The sequence below is a fragment of the Muscardinus avellanarius genome, assembly GCF_963383645.1.
Source record: "Muscardinus avellanarius genome assembly, chromosome: 2".
NCBI classification, from domain to species: domain Eukaryota; kingdom Metazoa; phylum Chordata; class Mammalia; order Rodentia; family Gliridae; genus Muscardinus; species Muscardinus avellanarius.
In genome coordinates, this window is record NC_137787.1 from 65,566,065 (window position 1) to 65,589,394 (window position 23,330).

The 23,330-nt window shown below is 41.6% G+C and overlaps 1 protein-coding gene across 1 annotated transcript in view; it reads right to left on the reverse strand.

Annotated features, from left to right (window-relative positions):
* Positions 1-23,330, reverse strand: part of MYO3B (myosin IIIB) — a gene marked incomplete at both ends in the record, with an annotated part of 191,426 nt that overhangs the window by 11,700 nt on the left and 156,396 nt on the right. Inside the window, 7 exons of the mRNA XM_080689381.1 lie at positions 8,706-8,820; positions 9,415-9,513; positions 14,206-14,408; positions 15,450-15,533; positions 20,649-20,753; positions 21,359-21,475; positions 22,397-22,493. Coding sequence (XP_080545507.1) covers positions 8,706-8,820; positions 9,415-9,513; positions 14,206-14,408; positions 15,450-15,533; positions 20,649-20,753; positions 21,359-21,475; positions 22,397-22,493 — 820 coding nt within the window. The remainder of the gene's footprint in view (positions 1-8,705; positions 8,821-9,414; positions 9,514-14,205; positions 14,409-15,449; positions 15,534-20,648; positions 20,754-21,358; positions 21,476-22,396; positions 22,494-23,330) is intronic.

The window sequence follows — 23,330 nt, forward strand, 5'->3', positions numbered from 1 at the left end:
AAGCCGGGCGTGGTGGCGCATGCTTGTAATCCCTGCGCTTGGGAGGCAGAGAAAGGAGGATCGCGCAGGTTCGAAGCCAGCCGTGCGTGCTGGCTTAGGAGACCCTGTTTTCAAATAAAAAATGTAAAAATAGGTCTGGGAGTGTAGCCCGGAGGTAGAAGGGCTTCCAGGAACCCCGGTACCACTAAAAAAATAAAATAAAATAAATAAAAATTTATAGTCTTAAGATTTACATTTAGGTCTTTTATCTATTTTGAGTTAATATTTGTATATGGTGTTAGGTAAGGGTCCAATTTTATTCTTTTTCATGTAGTTATTATTTTTCAGCAATATTTAGTGAAAAAATTATTATTTCCTTCACTAAATGTTCTTGGAAACCTTGTCAAAAATAACTTGACCATATATGGAAGAATTTATTTCTAGGCTTTTTATTTTACTCCACTGGTTTATGTATCTGCCTTTATAGCAGTACTACACTATTTTGATTATTGCAGCTTTATAATGTTTGAAATCAGAAAATGTATATCTTCTAGCTGTGTTTTTTTTAGATTGTTTTGGGTATTTAGAGTTCATATTTCATGTTAGGATAGATTTTTTTCTGAAGAACAAGTCTCAAGACTTTTCAAATAAAGATTACATTAAGAAGTGGGAACTCTAAAATATTGTTGGTAGGAATGCAAATTAGTGCAACCACTTTGGAAAACTGTATGGAGGATCCTCAGAAGAATGGGAACAAACTTACCATTTGATCCAGCAATACCACTTCTGGGTATCTACCCAAAAGAAATGAATCCAAATTACCAAACTAATGCATGTGTATCTATGTTCATAGCTGCACAATTCACCATAGCCAAACTATGGAACCAACCAAGATGTCCATCAACAGATGAATGGATTACAAAACTGTGGAATATGTACACAATGGAATTTTACTCAGCCATAAAAAAAACACAATTATGTCATTTACAGGGAAATGATGGAACTGGAGGGCATTATGCTAGGTGAGATTAGTCAGTCACAACAAATAAGAAATCGGATGCTTTCCCTAATATGCGAAAACTAGGAAGAAATGGCTAACAAGAGGAACTCTAGATGAAGAAGGAGATCCTATAGAGAAGCAAATAAGGCGACCTAACTGAGGGGATGGGAGGGTGAAGAGGGAAACTCTCTAAAGCACGTGATGTACTTAAACATATCAAAGTCAATCACTAAGCCAAGCATGGGAAGGAGGGATGTCCAGGGAAGGAGGTGGGGATTGGGTATGGGCTAATTGGATCATGTGCACATGTATGTCTGCACAAATCTTTTATCCAATTAAGATGTATGACTAGTAACATGCTATAGAAATGATCCTTGAAAGTATAGCCTTAACTGAATAGACACTTCACAAAAGAAGAGATACAAATGACCAATAGATACATGAAAAGATATTCTACATCATTAGCCATCAGGGGGATGCTAACCAAAACTACGCTGAGATTCCATCTAACCCCAATCAGAGTGGAAAACATAAAGAAATCAAGGCAAGGATGTGGGGAAAGAGGAACTCTTTTACACTGTTGGTGGGAGTGCAAACTAGTTTAGCTGCTATGAAGATCAGTGTGGAAATTTCTTAGAAAACTGGGAATAGATCCACCGTATGATCCAGCTCTACCACTCCTGGGTATTTTTCCAAAGGGATTGAAATCAGAGAACTACAGTAACATATGCATACTTATGTTCATAGCAGCACAATTTGTAATAGCCAAAATAAGGAACCAAGCCAGATCTCCATCAACAGATAAATGGATTGCAAAATTATGGGAAATACACACAATGGAATTCAACTCAATTATAAAGAAGAACAAAATCATGGCATTCGCAAGAAGATGGAAAGATCTGGAGAACATTATGTTAAGTGAGATCAGCCAAGCACAGAAAGAGAAGGGACATATGTTTTCTCTAATATGCCCAAACTAGGGAGCATTGGGGATACCAGAAGAACTCCAGATAATGGAGGGGAAATCTCAGCAAAGCTAGAATGGAAGGATAGGAGATAAAGAAGGATAAGGTTCATTAATGGAAGAGCTACATCAAATATGTAAAAGTATGAATATATATAAAAGTATGAATGGTTAACCTGGACACTCATTGTTGGGAGGGGGAAGGGGACCTGGGACTTGGGGGGGAGGGCACTAAGCACAGTCTAAATGTACACCATTTTCAGTATGTTCCACTTATAAATAAAAGTAAAGAAAAATATTAACAAAAAAAAATAAAAATAAAGTTCATTTATTTAAACATTTACTTTCTATATGTAAAACATTGCAATGTCTAGTTAGGAAATATCTGCATTTCATGCTTATAGATGAAGAAAAATAGCTCTGCAAAAAATAGGCAAGATACTTGATTTAGTACAATATACAGCAGCAAATGAATAGGAACTGTCATTAGACCTTTGATAAGACATTGCCCCCAAACGGAGCCTTCTGTAAACACTCCTCAGTGAAGCCCAAACACAGAGCACAGGCTGCAACAGTGACATCTACTGGATCTGCGATAATGCTACAAAGACAAATGAGGCCTTCAGGCCAGGCTCTACTGGAGATAAACACCGCTCTTCCAACTGCTGAATCAAAGGCAACATGTCATGTTTCTGACTTCAAGAATCATTGTTTAATCGCACAACTCAAAAATAGCTAAGGCGAATACCTACCAAATGGGCTTTCTGGGACTTGCCTGGATTTAACATGACAGCACCTCATTCCCTTGATCAATACAACGTGAGGCTTGTTGAAGGCACCAAGCCACTCTCCAAGGAGCCAGATCCGAGAGGGGGAGGCTCTGGCAGTGAGTTCTACACTTGCTATTTCTATATCTGGTTATCTCAAAAAGTTACCTAAAACTCCTAATACTCATAGGGGGAAAAATGTATTTCCTCTAATCAACTCTCTCTCTCCCTCCCTCCTTTCCTCCCTCCCTCCCTCATCAGGTATTATATATAGTACAAGGCACAAAATCTTGCCAAAGTAGGCTTTAGGGCATTTCACCCCTGGGATGATACCCCCCCAAGGAAATGGCTGTCTTTGACACCCACATCTTGCCTGCTGCGTCTCTGGCAACGCTCTCTTCTATATAATGCCCAAGTAGTCAACATACATAGAAAACTACCTAGGACCTTGAGGGAAAACTTTCTGGTTCAACACTGTGTGACTCACTGAAGTCAACAGTAGCTTGAGGCTCCTTTCTGGCTCAATGAGGGGAAGAAGGGAGGAGTACCCAGTGCTCCCTCGTTTAGGAATAATTATCTCTTGGGTACTCCCAGTGCTATACTTTGGGTCTCTTTCCCCCACTTGATTCCTTTAGTCCCAGCAGAGGGTTAATCATTTCTAGCTTTCTGACCTAGAAACCTATACCCACCACTTGTTCAGGTTGAAACATTGCCTATACACAGTCATGGTAGAGTTCAATCCATTGTACATCCATCTGTGAGATGGCGCCTTCCTTCCATAAAGTTCTTGTTCAAATTTCTTGCCATTTCTCCCCACAGACAGCCTGGGAAAGCCTTCTCATCTCCCTTATCTTGCTCATCTTCTCACATCTCATCTCTAACTATGGCATCTTTTCTAGAATCTGCCTTTCCTAGAGAGTCTTTCTGTGCTGCTCTCTCTTATTGCCTATCGGTTGCCAACATTTCTGTGATAAAATGTAATAACCTCCACTAAAAGTAAGGAATGTTACCAAGAAGACTAACCAGTCCTCCAACTGAGCTATCTCAATTTGCAGTTGGTGAGTGGAAATCCAGTCTCTCCACCAGTCAGTCAGCAAAAGTGAGGAGAGCATTTCTTTGTGGAAGCCCAAATGTAGGACGCATAATCTTTGCTTCTTTTCCCTTTTCCTCCAGAAACATTTCTTTTACTGACATAGACACTCCCTAGATAGTGTTGAGGCCAAGTTGAAAGTTAAGTTTTGACTTACTGAACTCATCCTGGGGCTGGCTCCCAGACACCTCAGGTATGTCTCTCCTATGCCTCCCTAGGAATTGACTGCCCCTTCCAGTCTCACTTTATCTTCTTTTTTTTTAATGTCTTTTAGTTTTTCACCAGCTCTTCCGTAAGTACTGCTTACGGCCAGCTGAAGTGCCTTTACTCTGTAGGTTTATCTCATTTGCAGAAGTTCACAGCATTTGGATTCCTAAGAGTCAGTGGTACCAGGCTTGGTGGCACACACCTGTAATCCCAGTACTTGGGAAGCAGAGACAGGAGGATTGCAGGTTCAAGGCCAGCCTCAGCAACTTAGAGAGACTCTGTTTCGAAATAAAAATGATAAAGAGCGAGAAGTATAGCTCAGAAGTAAAATGCCCCAGGTTCAATCCTCAGTGCAAAAAAAAAAAAAAAAAAAAGAGGCAATGGCATCCTACTGTCTGTCCTGAAGTCAATGGAAATCCCCAAGACCCCCAAGTTGTATTTTAACATATACCCTTCTAATCTCTCTTCAGCAATACTCTTCTGATTCATTTTAAAATTTTGAACAAGAAGACAAAATTTTGTTCTGAACTCAAAGGCTTCTCCCCAAATTTTGCATCTCAGAATCTGTGGCATATATCCAATCTTGACCATCACATGGAGCATCAATCCCCAAATTTTCATATAGTATTAAATATGCAATTAAACCTAATTCATTCAATGTTATGATAATTCATATATCAGCAAGATAAGCATAATATCAAACAAAACCCAGTATGGCTTTTGAAAACCCTAGGCATAGAGGTAGAGAAGCACTGATATTCACAATAGGGTTGTAGGTACAATCCCCTAAGAGCCTTGCAGGGATCCATCATCTTTAGTAGAAGGTTCTTTCCACCTGAGAAGTATCTTTACAATAAACTCAGAGTCGAGTGTTCCTTCAGATACTTTGGCTGGTGTCCCAGAATTAAAATTCATCCTCCTGAGTCCACACTAAGATTTGCTACTCATTATTTTGCTGTAAGAGTTTGGGGAAAACTTGGGGGATTCCTGCCGGGAACAAGTGATCTTCTAAGAAAGGTCAGAAAACATATTTTTAATCGCATTGACCAGTTCACTAAAGCTCTGTCTAGAAATGTCTGCCAGAAAAATTCATGAGAAAGTTCTGTTCGGCCAGTCATTTGCCATCGGCTGCCTGGTTTCATTCGACTGAACCCTTCTGAATTTAGTCACATTACTGTGAGCTCATAAACATGAAGTGAACTGAGTTAGTTCAGCAAAAACAGGTTGTCTTCAGAGACATAACCACAAAGCTTAGGGTCAGAGATCCCTAGCCTCTTTCTTCCATGTCCAAGGTCGGTAACTGATATTAGTTCACTTCAGTATGACTTAATGTGGGACATGGTAAAGACACATGCAGAGACATGCCATTATATCCTGGTTATTAGCTTAACAGTCTAGACCAGGCACAGATTAAGAATTTTCATAACTTTTCTCAGTTCTTTCTTTTCATATTTCATTTATTTTTATATTGCATTCATTCTTTTTTCTGTATTTTTCTTTCCACAGAATCTAGGGATGGCTTACTTCAAGGACATATACTTGATTTCTTCTGGTCTTAATTTTGTTTTATTATTATAAGCAGTAAATTTCTATTAGAACAGCATCATTATATGTTTTCTTCTAGAGCAAGGACCATCTCTCCACAGCATACTATAGCCATCTGTGTATTCACTAAAAGCAAAATATCATCGTGCCTTTGGGCTGACTTTGCTAAAGTTCCTGTACCCTTTTAAGGAAGTATCCCCTAAACACTTTGGGATGACCCAGCTGACTTCAAATGGCTCTATTACCATCTCCACTGCAATTTGACTTTTCTGGTGATATATATTTGATAAAAACTAGCTCTATAGGTTAATAACTATAAAGTTCTTTCAACAACACTGAAATCTGTTTAATTGCTCTCCTCTAAGAAGGCAAGTGAAATACATTTCTATTTTTATCTGACCTTTGGGATTTTCCACTGTCTGTCAGTTTAAAGTCTGTGGGAGGCCAACAGAAAACATTAACAGCTGGTTAGAAAAAAAGAAAGGTATTATTATGATTAACACCGACCATGCTGGGGAGGAAGGGCTGGCCAAACTCCTTGGATTACAGAGGCAATCTATCCAGAATGGCTGTTCCAAGGTAACTGCAGTGTTTTGTAATCTAGTCCCTTAAGATTTAATACTCTTTCCTACTCCTAATCATTCACCCCCTTTGTTGGAAAAGCAAAAGAACCTATATGTTTTGCAAAACTGGTGGCACAAAGCCCAGAAACTATGACATAATGTATCACAGAATAATATTTGAGCCTAGGGTGATAAATTTTATCTGTCACCATAGCATATACTTAATAGAGACAGCCTATATCTAGTTTGATAAGAGCAGTAGAGTATTGAAAACAGTAGTTAAAATATGTGTCTGTGTGCCATGGAGAAGAAGTGACTGGGAGAAAGTTGAGAGGGCTTAGGTTAATTTGTCTTGGTACACAAAGGGCTACTTACATAAGTAGATTTCTGTAGCTTGGATGTAACAAGCACATTTCTGTACTCCCATTCACAATTCACTTTAATGGTTGGTGTTATGTTTTGGCCCTGGAATGTTCTCCAAATTGCTCTTGTGTTAAAATCGTAGATTTTAACAAATGTGGTAAGGTTCACAGGTGGGACTTTAAAACAATGATTAGATCACCAGGGTTCTGATCTCTTCAGTAGATTAATTCATTGATGGCTAAATAGACCACTGAGAGATGGAACCTAGTTGAGGGAAGCAGATCACAGAGTCTCTCTCTGTCCTGTCTCTGTCCTGTCTCTGCCTTCCCCCTCCCTTCCTCAGTGCATGAGCTGAGCAGCTTGGCTCTGCCAAGTCCTTCTGCCATGTCAGCTCTGCCTTGGGACCTGCCGACCATGGACTGAAACCTCAAGAACCATGAGCCAAAATAAACTTTTCCTTTCTCTAAGTTGTTCTTGTCAGGTATTTTGGTCACAGTGATGAAAAGCTGACTAACACAACCCAGAAAAGGGCAGTATTGCTTGGTGTTGGTTATTACAGACATAGTGACCTGGTTACAGCAAAAACAATTAACAATAAATTTTCTTACAAGAAAGTGCTTCTCCTTCTTTACATCCACCTGGGCATCTTGTTATAATACAGATTCTGGTCCATTGCCTTTAATGGCTTTATCACTCCTGTATGTCTTTCCAAAGGGGCTGAAACCAGACAACTACAGTAATATAGGCATACCCATGTTCCTAGCAGCACAATTCACAATAGCCAAATTATGGAATCAACCCAGGTGCCCATCAACAGAAGAATGAATTACAAAATTATGGGAAATACACACAATGGAATGTTACTCAGCAATAAAGAACAAAATTATGTCAGTTGCAAGAAAATGGAAGGATGTGGAGATAAGGCAATCACAGAAAGTGAAGGGTCTATGTTTTCTCAGATATGTGCAAGCAAGGGAGTACCTGGGATACCAAAGGAACTCCAGATAAGGAAGGAGAAACCTCTGTGGAGCCAGAGAGGAGATCTAAGAGAAAGGGAGAAGGAAGACTGAGGTTCATTAATGGAAATACCACCATCAACTGTGTGTACATAAGTGAACATACCAACGTCAGTCTCAGTGCTCTGTATATGAAAGGGGAAAATAAGAAGGTGGGAGGGGGCCACCAAGTGCTGTGCGCATGTATGTCATTGTCAACACAGTTTACATTATTGTTAGACTATAATACATCAATAAAACACATTAAAAACAAAATTTAAAAAGAGAGCAAAAAATATAAATTCTGATTCAGTCATTCTCAGATGAACCTGAGAGTCTGCTTTCTTTTCCCCCTCTTGGTGATAATAGAGACTGAACCCAGAGGTGTTCTGTCACTGAACTACACCTCCAGCCCTATTTTTTAAAATGTATTTTGAAACAATTGTTAAGGGCCTTGCTAAGTTGCTGAGACTGGCTTTCAACTTGTAATCATCTTATGTCTGTCTGTCTTTTTTTGGTACTGGGGATGAAACCCAGGGGATTTCTACCTCCAAGTTATACCCCCAGCCCTATTTTTATTCTTTATTTTGAAATAGGGTCTCATTGGGTTGCAGAGGCCCTCACTAAGTAGCCAAGCCTGTCCACAAACCGGCAATCCTTTTTGTCTCAGGCTCCCAAATGCTGAGATTACAAGTGTGTGCCACCATGCCTGGCTTAAAATTCTCCCATTTTAACCTTCCAAGTACTGGGATTACAGTATGGGCCGCCATGCCTAGTTAAGTCTGCATTTTGAATAAGCTTTCAGGCGATGACAATGTTTCTGGTCATTGGGCCACTCTTGAGTAGCATGCCCTTATCACATGACTAACATGTCATTAAAAAGTAAGTATCCTGCCCCCGATTAGAATATTCACATGGCATTCACCTTCATTTAAGAATAGTAACAGCTGGGCGTGGTGGCGCACGCTTGTAATCCCAGCATTCCATTCAGGAGGCTGAGACGGGAGGATCACGGTTCACAGACAGCCTCAGTTACTTAGGCCCTCTGCAACTTAATGAGACCCTGTTTCAAAAAATAAAGAATAAAAAATAGGGCAGGGCATGTAGCTCAGAGGTAAATGCCTCTGGGTTCCATTCCCAGACCCGCAAAAAAAATAAATAAATAAATAAAATAAATAAAAAAAATAAAAAAAATATTAACACTTCGAGTTTCTCTCTTCATAATTACTAACCTTCTCAGTGAACCCGATAATCCGGAAGCAATGCTGAATGGCTTCAAAATGTCTTCTGTAAGACTCCTTGGAAGTTATGTCATGCATGACTCTTCCGGTTTCATCAGCTATGTACCTAAAGGAAGTGCAATATGACCAGGCACAATGATCACTGGCTTGGAAAATTGCACCTCAAAAGCCAGGGCAAAGCAAGTGTGGCAGTGAACACCAGTGGGCCCAGTACTTGGGAGGCTGAGACAGGAGGATCACAGGTTCAAGGCCAGCTTCAACAATTTAGCAAGACCCTACGCAACTTAGTGAGACCCTGTTTCAAAATTTAAATACAATAAGGGCTGGGGGCGTAGATCAGAGGTAGAATGCCCCTGGGTTCCATCCTCCGTCACACACACACACACACACACACACACACACACACACACATGCCAGGCGGGTGCGGCAGAGGCTTCTTCTTTGCAAAGGCATTTCCTTTACACTCCAATACCATGGGGAATAACGGTTTCCATGGCTGAGTAAAACGGCTGCAGGTGAGTTTCTGAACATTCTAGAAAATGCAAATGGTGAGATGTGGCTCCTGCCACCTCCTCCTTCGTATTTAAGTTAAATAGACTGTGAGTTTCCAGTTAGGAAGGCAGCTCCATTTACTTCTGAATTTGTCAATTGCTAATTGCACATTCATTTAAAATTAACAAGCAAAACCTCTGTCACTTACCTGGGAGGCTTTTCCTCGGGGAGTCTGAACTCAGAAAGTTTCTTCTGATGATAGAGACCAGCGTAAATATAGTAAAATATGTGAAAATTTTTCTCTCCCCTGAAAATAAGAGACTTTATTAATAACATATTCTGACTCTCCTATCTTAAGGGTTTCATATTATTTCCTTTTTGGGCAAAATATTATTCCATACCAAATTGTCATTTGGGGGCTATTCAACACGCTTCATCTATACCACAGAACAGTCACGGTATTAGATTCATATGGTAGTTGTCACAATGCTACTTTGTTATATACACTTATCTTTCAGCAGAGGGTTTGGAGAGGGGAAGAGCAACGTGCTGGGATTGCACATATTTGGAGATCTTTCACTTCCAGCCCAGTCCCTACATCTATGCATCTGTGCCACGTGTCCTGTTTGTAGCTTCTGTGGCTCCAGAGACACTGAGCTTCAACTTGGAGAGAAGAACCAAATCCCCTGCTTTCCTGGAGTCCCAGGCAAGAAGCAGCTCACAGGTGGCACAGAGCACAGTCTCCCAAGTTAGCGTGCTTTCCATGCCACTCAGAATGTCACCCCTCCACTCCCTGGTCTCCTGCTGTCCATCCTGTTAGGCCACCTTGAAACGGTCCTTTCAGATAGGGGCACAGTCTGCACTGGGAAAGGACTGGAAAGTAGCCGTGGATGTGGTGGAGCAAGTGGCACTCCACGACACCCACCAGCATGATACTTTTCCTGATAATTTACTTTCACTGTGCTTTCCAAAGGTGCTAGTGCACAGTGGATTAGAGAGTTTTAGAAACCAGTCCTTCCACAGAGTTTGAAAGCACTGCCCAGGCCCATTCCTTCCTCTGGAAGAAGGCAGTCTCTTCTTCCGAGAGCCCTGGATCTTCTAAATCTTCTCTTTGGCAAACCTACCTCTGTGGAAATTAACCTGACCCTTCCTTCCCCTTACCCATCTATGTCTTTGCTCCCACTCTCTCGTTCCAGGTGTCCTTGTCTTCCCTTGGCTGTTTAGCCCATCTTAGCCCTTCAACATTTTTTTTTTTTCTCAGTACTAGGGATGGAACTCCCAGGGGTATTCTACCTGAGAGCTAAATCCCTAGCCCTATTTTTTATTCTTTATTTTGAAACAGTGTCTCACTGATTTGCAGAGGGCCTCACTAAGTAGCTGAGGCTGGCCATGAACCACAATCCTCCTTTCTCCGCCCCCCAAATGCTGGGATTACAAGTGTGCACCACCACGTCCAGCTCCTTTAGCATTTTTTTTTATCACTGTCCTGTAACCTGGATGTCTCAATTGCCATATCTTACTCATGTGTTCACCAAACTAATAAACTTATTTTATAAATAAATCTATTTTTACTTTGTAAAATAAATTTTATTGTGTATATTTAAGATATACAACATGTGATGGGATCCAGGTCTAGTAAAATGGTTACTATTTAACTCGTAGATGTATTGAGTGCCAGCCATGGCAGGCACTATGCTACTGGGTACCAGGGATATAGGACTTAGAGGATCCACCTCCTTCTAGAGGCAGAGCTAAATGAAACAAGCAGAAAACTTTGGGGGTGAGGACTTTGAAAGACACGAGCAAGGAGCTAAGTTGGAGAATAATGTGGGGCTGGGACTACTTGGGTTAAGGCAGGAAAAGGCCTTTCTGAGGAAAAAACACTTACATGAAGGCTGGGAGCCCGAGGAGGAGCTGGAAGGAGATACCAAGGGAAGGGGAAAGCATTTCAAACAGAGGGAGCAATACATGAGCCAGGGCTCTGAGCACAGTACCCAGGCAAGAAGGAGAGGATACTGGTAGGAAGGGGTGGTTGGGCAGGGGCAGCCCGCACAAGGCCTGGGCGGTCAGAGCCAGGCTTTTGTTATTGAGCAGTCAGAGTCTTTGGAGTGTTTTAAACTGGATCTGGGGTGCACTTAGTGCGTGACAAGAGTACATTTGTGGTGAGGAATGTACCGTCCAGCTGTGGCTTGAACACTAGACCGTGAGGTGCCACGGTGCGTACAGGGAGAGGCGGCGAGAAAGCAAAGTGGCTGAATAGCTTAGAGGCCGTGGTGATGGAGAACAGGCGTGGCCTTAAATACAAGTTTAGGGGAAACAACCTAAAGAACCTAAAGAAACAGTATGAAGATGGGACCAGAGCCTGCCTCCTGGGCTTCTAGCTGGAGCCTGCAGGGGTGGTGGTGCCATTCACTGAGGGAAGAGGTATGCCTGGCATGGCTATCACTCGCCTTTTAACCTTTCGTTAAACACACAGGCTTTGGCTGACCCATCTTGGTCTTGCCTTCCTACAGTTTTTCTGCAGATACCTCTGGTTCTCAATTCTTCCAAGCTTTTCCTGCCAACATCCACCCGTCACATAAACCCAGTTTCATTTCCATCTACTAAGACTGGCTATGTTTTGTTGCCATTGCAAACATCCCAAGATTTTTGGTAGCTTAAACTGGACAAAGTTTTACCTCTTACTTAGAGTCCATGTTTGTTGTGGGTCAGCAGGAACATTGTGCTCACTGTAGTCTTGGGGGCGGGGGGCACAGAGCAGACACCATCTTACACTTTGCCAACCTCTGGAGGGTTGCCATTAAATGGCTATTTGCTAGTATGTACTTGGGAGCAAGGGCACCCTCCTTTGATCACCAAAACCATATGACCACACCCACTGGCCAGGGAGCCAAGAAGGGGAATCTTACATATCTACACGGAGGCAGAAAGGGCTGGCCCCATCTTCTCTTCATCTCATTTCATTCTCTGGAGAGCCTTGTGGAGATAATGATACCTTGTTGGCATCATTAAGCCGTGTGGCACATGAAAGGAGGGAGGAATAAGGATGTCTGTGCTAATGAGCAGCAGGCCCCGGAAAGTAACACAGGGGTGAGAGAAACTCGCCACACACAGTGGCAGGTTCACAAATCTGAACACTGAGCCTGACAGCTTCCATTCTGTCAGAGGTAGCTCCGAAACTGTAAAAGTATCGTTAACTGGGGAGAAAGAAGTAGAACCTCATAAAAATGAATCAAGAAGCCGCAGAGAAGTACAAACATCTTTCGCTCCATCTTTCTGCTCCTTTGTTTAATGTTCACGCTGGTCTCTACTATTCAAGGAAACTCTAAGTGTGTAGTCAAGGAGGAGGTGTGTGTTTGCATTTTTGTCTTTAGTGGCTGGAACCTGGGGCCTGGCACTTGCTAGCTGTGCGCTCTAGCACTGAGCTGGCCCTGGTGCTAGATCCAGGCCTGTGGATTACACTTGCCCCATAGCGCTCAGCCTTGTCAGGCTCTCCTCCTCCCTGGGCTACCACTCCTTCCTACAGGGACATAGCAACAGCCTCCTGGCATCAGCCTGGGCTTGTTCTCGTCTCCATTGGCCAGTGGAAGCTGGGGTTGGTCAGCATTTGACAAAGCACTATGGGTTTGGTGACTTCCCTGCTTGAAAATGTTCCATAGCTCCTAAACCCCTAGAAAGAGGTCCAAAATCCTCAGCCTGCCTCCAAAGTCCTGCATGATCTGGTCTCAGTCTCGTCTTTGCCATTCTCCGGCTCCCTGATCCTGTCCCTGCCACTTCGGCTAACTCCAGGTGATCCTCAGATCATCATACAGCTGGGGAGCCCCTTCCGTCCTGGGCTGGGCTATGTGTGTTCCACCTCTCCTGTCTCAACCTCCTAGCACCTTACCTTGCTTCCTGGCACTTAATATATTTTCTCTACTTTTTTAAATTGGTGCATTATGCACCTATTGGTGTACTGGTCATACATACTTAATGTGGTGGAGGCAGACAAGCACACATCACTCATTTAGCCCTTCCCCAGTTCTCACCCCATTCCCTCCCTGTCCACATTTGCTCTACGTTTAACTTAGTTCATTTTATATCTGTGACATTCCTGTCTCTCTCTTACCCACCACTCGCTCTAAGCTCTGTTAATACAGAAACCTTGCCTAGCTTGTTTACTCCCACAGCCCAGCAGAGAACACAGCACTGGCATACAGCAGGTACTCAGTGTCCATGTTGAAGGAGGAGGAGGAGGAGAAGGAGGAGGAGGAGGAGGAGGAGGAGGAGGAGGAGGAGGAGGAGGGGGAGAAGGAGGAGGAGGGAGAGGGGGAGGAGGGGGAGGAGGTGAGAGATGGGGAGGAGGGGCTAACACATAAATGAACTCATTAATCCTTATAACAAGCCCATGGGGTCAGCAGTAATAGCGCCTCAATTTCACAGATTAGGCATGCAAAAGGCTGAGACATGCCCAACATGATCATGTCAGAGGTGCCATTTGAACCCAGAGAAAAGTCCATGCTATTGATTACTATTACAGATTACTAGAGTATTATTCTTAAATCAGAAAAAAATATGTTGCTTCTCTTTCTTTCCACCTAGGAAAAAAATTAACATGTGGAATATTTTCATTCTCAGCATTTTGTTTTTGCTTTTGTTTTGCACTGGGGATTAAATCCAGGGCCATTTTTATCCCTGAACTACAGCCTCGGCCCTTTTCATTATTGTTATTTTGACACAGAATCTCACTATATTGCTGAGGCTAGTCTCAAACCTGAAATCCTTCTGTCTCAGCCTCCCAGGGGTAAGATCACAGGCATGCACCACCATGCACAGTTCAGACTATTCTAAGAGGTCTCATACATTTTTAAATTATCTGCAATACTGTTAAATTCTACCTGATATAACCAACCCAGGAGAAGCAGGCACACTTATCCCAAAAGCATTCCCAGCCCCCGCCCTTTACACGGAACCCCTTAACATCTTTTATGTTAAGAACTACAATAAGTAATCCACCTACACAGCCTGCTTTATAACCCTGGACTTTTCAAGGAGATATTCAGAGATCCTTGCGCCCATCACAGCTCCGGTGGGTGTGAACATCATTTCCAGGTATTTTCCGAAACGACTCGAATTGTCATTGATGGCAGTGCAGGCGTTCCCAAAGGCTTCCACGAGTGAGTTGACTTGTAGGATTTTCTCTCGCAAGGTCTGATTGTTGGCCTGGGCCCAACAGAGGAGAGTCAAGAGAAGCCTTCAGACACATCACTCCAGCTAGGTTGCCAAGCACCCCCTCCCCGGGGCCCACCAAGGCGCACATTGTGCCTTTCCAAAGTGCTCCATCTGGGGAAATCAGCATCAACCCCCAGCATCACTTTCTCAGATGGACAACTGACTCATAGGGTGCGTGTGAATCAGACCTAGACTAGATTAGGGCAGCAGTTTTAAAATTTTGCTGCACTTCACTTAAAAATCTTTAACAAGTAAAATGCTAAACAGCTTAGAGAGATGTGTGTGCTGAGGATTGAACCCAGGGGTTTTATACCTCTAGGCCACATCTCCAGCCCTTTTTACACATTTTGAAGCAGAGCCAATTGCTGAGGTTAGTCTCGCTAAATCGATGAGGCTGACTTCGAACCTGCACTCCTCCTTCTCAGATGCGCATCGCCGCGCACATCTTAGAAAGAAATTTAAGTAGAGAGATGCCATAACTTTTCTCATAATATAATATTATGAGAAATGTTATATATGTCAATAAACCTCACTTATAAAAATATTTCTTAAATTCTTCCTTAGAAACATAATATACTAATTCCACGTATAAGTAACTACTAGACTAACTTGGCCATTGTTCCTTCAGTGCTCATTTCACCCAACATAAACACTCATTTCCCTTAACTCTTGCTCAAGGAGTTCTACTTTCAGCTCTTCCAATCATGGTAGTCACCCTCCCTGATCCTGTTTATAGTGTTTAACCACTTTTACTACTTAATGGCTAAATGTTTCTATTATGTTGAAAACAAGAAAAATTAATTGCTGATAATCTAGTGAATTCGTGCTGTTATTATTTTCCCTGCTACAGAAATAAGGATGGCATGCTGACATCTTAAGAGGCCTGGCTACCAGGGGGCAGACATAACAAAGATGGAATGCTTTTTTATGTAACCCCTCATAAAAAAACAGTACTGCCATTATTTGAAAAATACGCAGCCGCTGCTCTGCAGGACCTTCCAGCCACGATACATAAAGCAGGTTGCTCAATACCTTCCCCAAGAAAGTCAGATGCTGAACAATCAGGTGGGTGCTCTCCGTCTTCCCCGAGCCACTTTCTCCGCTGATGACGATACACTGCCACAGGAAATGGAGTGTCAAGAGAAGAATTCAGGGCACAGGACCAACCTGTGCATTCGACTACGGTTTGCATATGACACCCTCTAGCATACGCCTTAACTTTTCACTGAGCAATAAATGTACCCTAGGAATCTTTCCATTTCAGGACATGGAGAGAGCTCCTCAACCTTTGGTACAACTGTTTCCTATTCCCATGCACAGATGTACCATAATCTATTTACAGATGACCACTTGAGTTATTTCTTTTGTTGTAACAAACAACATTTCAACAAAGCACATTATACATAGGTCACTGTACTTAGGCTTCGGTTTATCTGTAGAATAAATGCTGAGAAGTGGAGTGTTAGTTGTAAACTTGATAGCTACTGTCAGAGCACATGGCTGAAGACTGTACCAGTACATAAAAGCGCCCGCCCTCCTATGCCTCGCCAACAGAGTATGGTTGGATTTTTTTTGCCAATCTGATGAGTAGAAAATGGTATATCAGTGCAGTTTTAATCTACATTTATTTAATTATGAGTGAGACTGGGCATCTTTCCATATGTTTAAGTTAGTCATTTGTATTTTTCTTTAGTGACCTGTCCATACCCTTTGCCTATTTTTAAAAATTTATTGTTGACCTTTTGTCATTCATGTCTAGGAACTCTTTGTTTATAAAGAGAATTAGGGGATATGGCATAATAAAAATTACATGTTTGGTCTTTATCCCTGGTTCTTGGCATAAAGCTCTTAAAACCCTTGGAAAGTCCTACATGATAGGAGTGATAAAAGAAGCTTGTTTTGTTCACAAGTATCCCCTTTCAACTATCCCACAGGTCATCACTAATGAGGTGGCTCAAGATGGGGGTCCTAGATAATTCAGGATGGGGACTGATCACCAGAAAGGAAAAAAATAGGTGAGTACAAGGTAGGAACGTGAGAACTTTAAACTGTACCACCCAACTCCAGGGAGAGGCAGGAGATTGGAGACTAGATTATAAAAACTCTGAAACAACGAGATCTAAAGGGCATCTGAGTCAATGATCACATCCAGATGCTGGGAGAGGTGTGCTCACTGGGCACCGAAGCTCTGCAGGTCACCGTCCCGTTTACCATCTCCCCCATGTACCTTGCTTTATGCATTTCTCCCATGTGGCCAGTCCTGGCTTGCACCCTTTATAATAAATGGACAAAGAGAACTCCCTGAGTTCTGTGTTTTGTTAGCAAACCTGAGGGTGGTTGTGGGAGCTCCTGAATTTGATATTTGTCTTGACAGAAATGCAGGAAGCCTGGGTGCTCCGTTTGTGGTTGGCATCTGAAGTGGGGGTGGTTTTGTGGGACTGAGCCCTTAACCTGTAGGGTCTATACTAAATCTAGGTAGTGTCAGAACTGAATGAAGTTGTAGAACACCCAGGTGATGCCAGAGAATTAGACAATTTGTTCATTTTGGGAAACACACATTTGGTGTCAGAAAGAAAGGGAGGGGGAAACGCAATGAGATACTTCCTGACTTGAAAACCATATCATCTCTCTCCGTTTACTTCACCATAAGTCTCTGAGGGGTAAGACTGGGATACCCAGGTATCCCATATTTTAACTTGCATTGCTATAATTTCATTTGTTCCTCAACAAAACCAGAAGTTTAGACATCACAAGTCTCAAGAAATACATACACAGTGATTCTTTCGTAAAATTTGCTCACCAAATTAGAGCACCTATGTTGCAAAGAGAATAAAGAAACAAAGCCAAATAGACCTATTTAAAGAAAGGCGTGGCTGAAGGTAGAATGTATGACCCCTGTGAACTGGAAGCCTCGACAGTTAAAACGCATGAGCCAAGTGTGTGCTCGACTAGCAGTGACTTAAGCTGTATTCTCTCTTCACCCAACCCATCCCAGTTTCTCAGCAGCTAAACAGTGTGGAGTGAGATCACTGATAGCCCAAGTAGAAAATTTCACATACAAAGGGCAAAATTATGAAATTCTGAGATCTTAATAGGAAGGAATTTCATTTATGCCAGTGTGCATCCTGTTTTTACTACAACTATTATATGTGATCAGGGCGTGTTTGCTCTAGGTTTTCATTATATTTGAATTAGAGAGATCTTTTTTTTTCTTTTTTTTCATATTTATTTTTAATTGGTGCACTGTATTCATACATCATAGTGGGATACATACTTTTGTAGACATACATGCACACATTGCCCAGTCAGCCCCCACCCGATCCCCACCCCATTCTCTCCCTATTCCCCCCTCCTATGCTTGGCTTAGTAGTTGACATCTAGTATTATAGCAATTTATCCAAAATTAAAAATGATAATATCACATAACAGTTTCATTTGTCTGATACCAAGCTTTTGATGACTTAAAGATAACATTTCAATATTTCTTTTTGCTTTCTTTCTTACCAGAGAATCTATTTTTTTCTATTTTTTAGGTGAAACTATCATATATTTATATATTTATTTTTCAGAAAAAAAATCTATCCTAATATGGAATATGGACTCTAGGTACCCACATCGATCTTGAAAAAGAACAAAGCTAGAAGATATATATTTTCTGATTTCAAACCATATAAAGCTACAATAATTGAAACAGTGTAGTACTATTCTAAAGGCAGATATATAAACCATTGGAGTTAAATAAAAGCCTAGACCTAAATTCTTCCCTATATTGTCATTATTTTTGACAAGGTTTCCACGAACATTTGGTGGTAGAAATAATAATCTTTTAACTAAATATTGTTGAAACATAATAATTACATGGAAAAGAATAAAATTGGACCCTTACCTAATCCCATATACAAATATTAACTCAAAATAGATAAAAGACCTAAATATAAATCTTAAGACTATAAACTTTTAGGAGAAAATCTGGGTCATAAAACCTCACAACATTGAAATTGGCAGTGATTTCTTGGTTATGATTTCAATGGCACAGGCAACAGAAGAGTATAAAAACTCCCTAAAAAATAAAAAACATATTGTATATCCAAAGACAATGTAAACAGAGTTAACAGTTACTAATAGAACGGGATAAAATATTTCCAAATGCTATATCTGAAGGTATATTAATATTCCAACTAGAAATCCTAAAAATTAACAACAATAAAGGCAAACAATACCCTTTAGAGATAGGTAACAGACTAACATAAATAATGAATCTCCACAGATAACCAATCTTAGTTGTCTGTTGGATGGAAAATCTTGTTTCTCTAGTTCTGATGTGTGTTACCTATTTCTTCTTTGTAGTTAATCTCTTTGAGTATTTTCTCTAGTGCTGGTTTTGAAGACATAAATTCCTTCAGTTTCTGTTTGTCATGGAAGCTTCTTATTTCTCCATCTAATTTGATAGAAAGTTTTGCTGGGTAGGAAATTTTTGGCTGGAAGTTGTTTTCTTTCAAAATTGGGAATATGTTACTCCAAGCCCTTCTGGCTCTCATAACGTGGTTTGGAAAGTCTGGAGTGATTCTAATTGGTTTGCCTCTGAATGTCACTTGGCCCTTTGTTTTTGTTGCCTTTAAGATTCTCTGCTTGGCTTCCACATTGGTCATTTTGACAATTATGTGGTGTGGGGATCCTCTTCTCCGATCCTGTGTAAAGGGAGTTCTATAAGTTTCCTGGACCTGCGTATCGACCTCTTGCTCTATGTCTGGAAAATTTTCTGCTATTACTTCCTTGAAGAGATTGTTGATCCCTTTGGTTTCACTTTCTTTTCCCTCCTCTATTCCAATTATTCTTAGGTTAGCTCTCTTAAAATGGGCCCATATTTCTTCAATATCAGATTCCTGCTGTCGGATATTTTTTCCTAGATTAGAAACTATGCGTTCATTTTTGGAATGATCATCTTCTAAGAGCGAGATTCTGTTCTCCATATGGTCTAATCAGTTGTTTGTGCTTTGAATTGAGGCCTTTACTTCATTATTTGCATCCTTTATCTCTTTTTGGCTCTCTCTGAGTTCTTTTCGAAGCACCTCTATTATTTCTACAGTTATTTTCCTGATTTGATCTTCTAGAAATCTCTGATTTTCTGTTTTATCGGGTTCTGATGTTGTGGGGTTGTGAGCATTCATTGCTCCAGTATTATTCCTCTTTCCCATGATTTCGGAAGTTTGTGCCTTCTCTGGGTTCTTCCCTTGGGTCACTATGACTTCACTTAAGGTGTTCTGGATCTCGAGTCAGTAGTATCTCAGACCCCACTACTCCTTTACTGGGTTGTATCACAGAGTCTCCGACCCAGAGAGTCGATAGAGGCTGCTTTAGACCGTGGGGGGGGGTGCCAGGTTGCACATTCTCCTATGGTGTGATATCACTGCCACCGCCCCTCTCCCACTGGGTCAAGTCCCAGTGAGTACAGTACTGGGATTTCTCCGCTGTGGCCCGCAATTTGACTCACTGTTCTTGAGTACGCAGATGTAGCTGTAGTGAATTCTCTGCCGCTGCCGCCGGTGGCAATATGGCGCCGCTGCTACGCCCTCAGCTGTTGGGCTGACGTTTTTTTTTTCTTGGTTTTGAATTCCACTCTGAATCCCTGCAGCGTGTGCTGAGCTCAGACACTGGGAGCTTTAGATGTCCTCTGCGCCGAGAAATCCCGCCTGGCTGTTCCGCAGCGGCTCCCCTCGGCTTGCTGTGGCCGTCCCGTGAATTCGCCGGTGCCGCCGGCAGTATGGCACTGCTGCCACGTCTGCCGCGTCCTCGGGCGTGAGGATCTCCTCTGTGGCTCTGTTCTCAGTCCACTTTCTCTCTGGAGCCTGGTGATTTTTTTTGTTTCTCTGGTGATGTTTTCTGGCTTTGAAAGGCGCTGATTTTGTGGTAATGGATATTTGTTGTTAGCGGGGCTCTTAAGCCCCACTTTTCTCGGTCGCCATCTTCCCGGAAGTCTAGAGAGATCTTCACTACATTTCATGGCAGCAAATGAGTGCCCCTGATGTGATGTTTCATGTTTCTTGAGAAAGTTCTCGCCTTCTCCTGCTACCATGGCTGTAACAGTTCCTCTGAGCTGCCATTTCCTTTCCATTTCCTTGGGCCAGCCTCAGCAATCAGAATGAAAAGTTTTCAGGAAGACTCAGAAGCTGAAGAGGGGGAGGAAGCATGTCTTACCATGTAACTTGGTAGGGAGGGAAGCTGAGTCCCTACCTGGTCTTTGCTGAAAGTGACGAGGCACTGGTAAGCGGCATCTGCTGAGGCAAATATATGTGGAGGGTTTGAGGCACGTTTCACCCCATGATAAATCCTGGAAAACTGAAGAAAAAGAAATAACTACTTAAAGGAACAGTGCAAGGCTCCACTGGACCATCTAAAGCGCTATTATCTGTTGCCTAGGAAACCAAGACTTTGCCACTTCTTAGGAGACTTGCTTCAGGAAGGCTCTGGGATCTGTAGGCCTGAATCCAAACCCCAGCTCTGAAATTATTGGCTTCATGAACCTGTGCAAGCATTAGGTTTTCTTTGCTAAGTCTCTTCCTTCCCCAGATAGGCTTACTATATACCTGTCTCACAGGGCTGTGGGAACAAACTATAACCCAGTGCTGTCCTGTAGGAAACACTCAATAACATTAGCCATTATTGTTGCAGCCTGCTTTAAAAAGTTACCACCAGAGGTCAAAATTTCATCTCTGTAGTTTCAGGTATACACCCATAGGGTGGCATGGTTTTATTATCACTTCTTCCTTCTTTTCATTCACCCATGTGGTTTTATTTGTTATTATTATTTGCAGTACTGGAGATTGAACCCAGGGCCTTGTGTGTGCTAGGCAAGTTCTCTACTACCGAGCTAAATCCCAGTGCAGCCTTGGTGGATTTTAATTTCCTGTTAAGAAGCATTATGCTCGCAAAGCATCCTTTACCTGTGGAGAGTATATGCTTAGATTCTGGAAGGGGTTTAAGGCAATCAGGATATCTCCAACGTAAGTGTAAATCAGTGAGTCTGCATAACGTTTTTGCAATTGATGAATAATTGTATCCTAAAAAAAGGATAAATGATACTGACAGTAAGCTTTATATTCAATCAAGGTAAAAACTCTAAAAATAACCACAAATTCATACTTGCGAGAATATTTTTCTTTAAAAGATTAAGCTAGTTCATTTAAATCATACAGTGAGCCTACTGATCCTAAGTCACCAAAATGATACAGATATTTGCCCTGAAAAGAGAAAAATAGGGATATACTGAAAGAATTAGGTCCTATTAAAGGACATTGAGATAGTCAAGTATTTTATCTGCTACTGGGGCAAAAAATCTTGTTCCATCAAATAGAAATGTTCTACCTAAAATTTGATTTAATAGGCCATTCCTATTGTAAAGCACAGATAAAATAGTAACTTCATTTTTCAAAGCATTGTGCTTAAAGTCTAGGTGGTAGGAATATGGAACTGAACACCTTATATTACACATTAGTAATCCAGTATTAAAGGTCCCCAGAATTAGACTCAGCAGAAGTAGGTCCAGGTCTGGAGCAATTAACAGCTCTATTAAGTACACATATTTTAAGTGAGGATTATGACAAATTTTGGATTTAGAACGCAAGCTATATCAACTTTACTATTTCCCCAAATGAAGCTTCTCTTCATGAAAAACAACTATTTTAACTTGAGGGTTAACTGAATTTTTTTTATTAAGCAGAAAACAATTCCAGCTGGTAGCATAGGTCATTTAATCCTGTCATATAAAAGGCTTTATTGGAAAAATCTTTCTCCTCACAATTCTAGGAACTATAAATGAACACAACACAGGATCACAGTCGCAGCACCAAAGGCTCCCTGTGGCTATACAAACAATTAACTTTTCAGATGACCTCAGGAGCATATAATCTACAACAGAAAGGTCAAGCCATTGGCATGAAACCAAAGCCATCAAGGAAAATTGTCTACTAAATACTGAGTACCTCATCCAGAACTTCTAGATTAACCAGATCATCCTCCAGGCAGTATTTTTCAGCATCCTCCACATGATAGGGTCTTCTGGTATGCATCCTTTCGCGCCTAGATATGGATCAAGAGAACAGCAGCATTCAGACAGCACAGAACAGAGTAGACGGTGGGCAGGATGCTCATCGCCAGTGTTGCCACAGGACACGCTCAGGGACTTCAGAGACAGAGGCAGAAGAGTGTGTCCGGGACAGACACCACGCTCTCCCTGTGGCGCTGCGAGGGGAGGTGAGCTCCATGGCTCAAGTCTCTCTTCCACCACAGTAGGAAGCGTTACCAAGTGGGAATCCACCTAACACTTATTTGCTTTCCTTAAATTCCAACCACAGCACTTCCAGGTATCTTCTACTTTTTTTTTTCTGTTTGGTGTAACACAAGTTCACTGTCAATCAGTATGTGATATTTCATATAAAAAAGACCAAGTCATGATAATTCTGAGACCTTAATAGGAATGAATTTTATTTATGCATTCTGCATCCTATTTTTTTTTTCTTTTTCTTTTTTCCTTTTTTTTTTGTGTGTGTGTGTCTGTTTTGTTTTTTGGTGGTACTGGGGATGGAACCCTTCTACCTCCAGGTTACACTCCCAGACCTGTTTTTTTTTTTTTTAAATTATTTTATTTGGAAACAGGGTCTCTTAAGCCAGCACAGCTGGCTTCGAACCTGAGTGATCCTCCTGTCTCCGCCTCCCAAGCACGGGGATTACAAGAGTGCGCCACCACGCCCAGCTGTTTTTTTTTTTTTCATTTTTAAAAGGATTTTATTGGTGTGGTTATGATTATACATTGTAGTGAGATTTATTTCTTTATTTTTAATTTTTTATTGGTGCATTGTATGCATCTGTTTTTATTCAGGCATAGGGTAGGTAGTTTCCATTCTACAAACTTTCTTT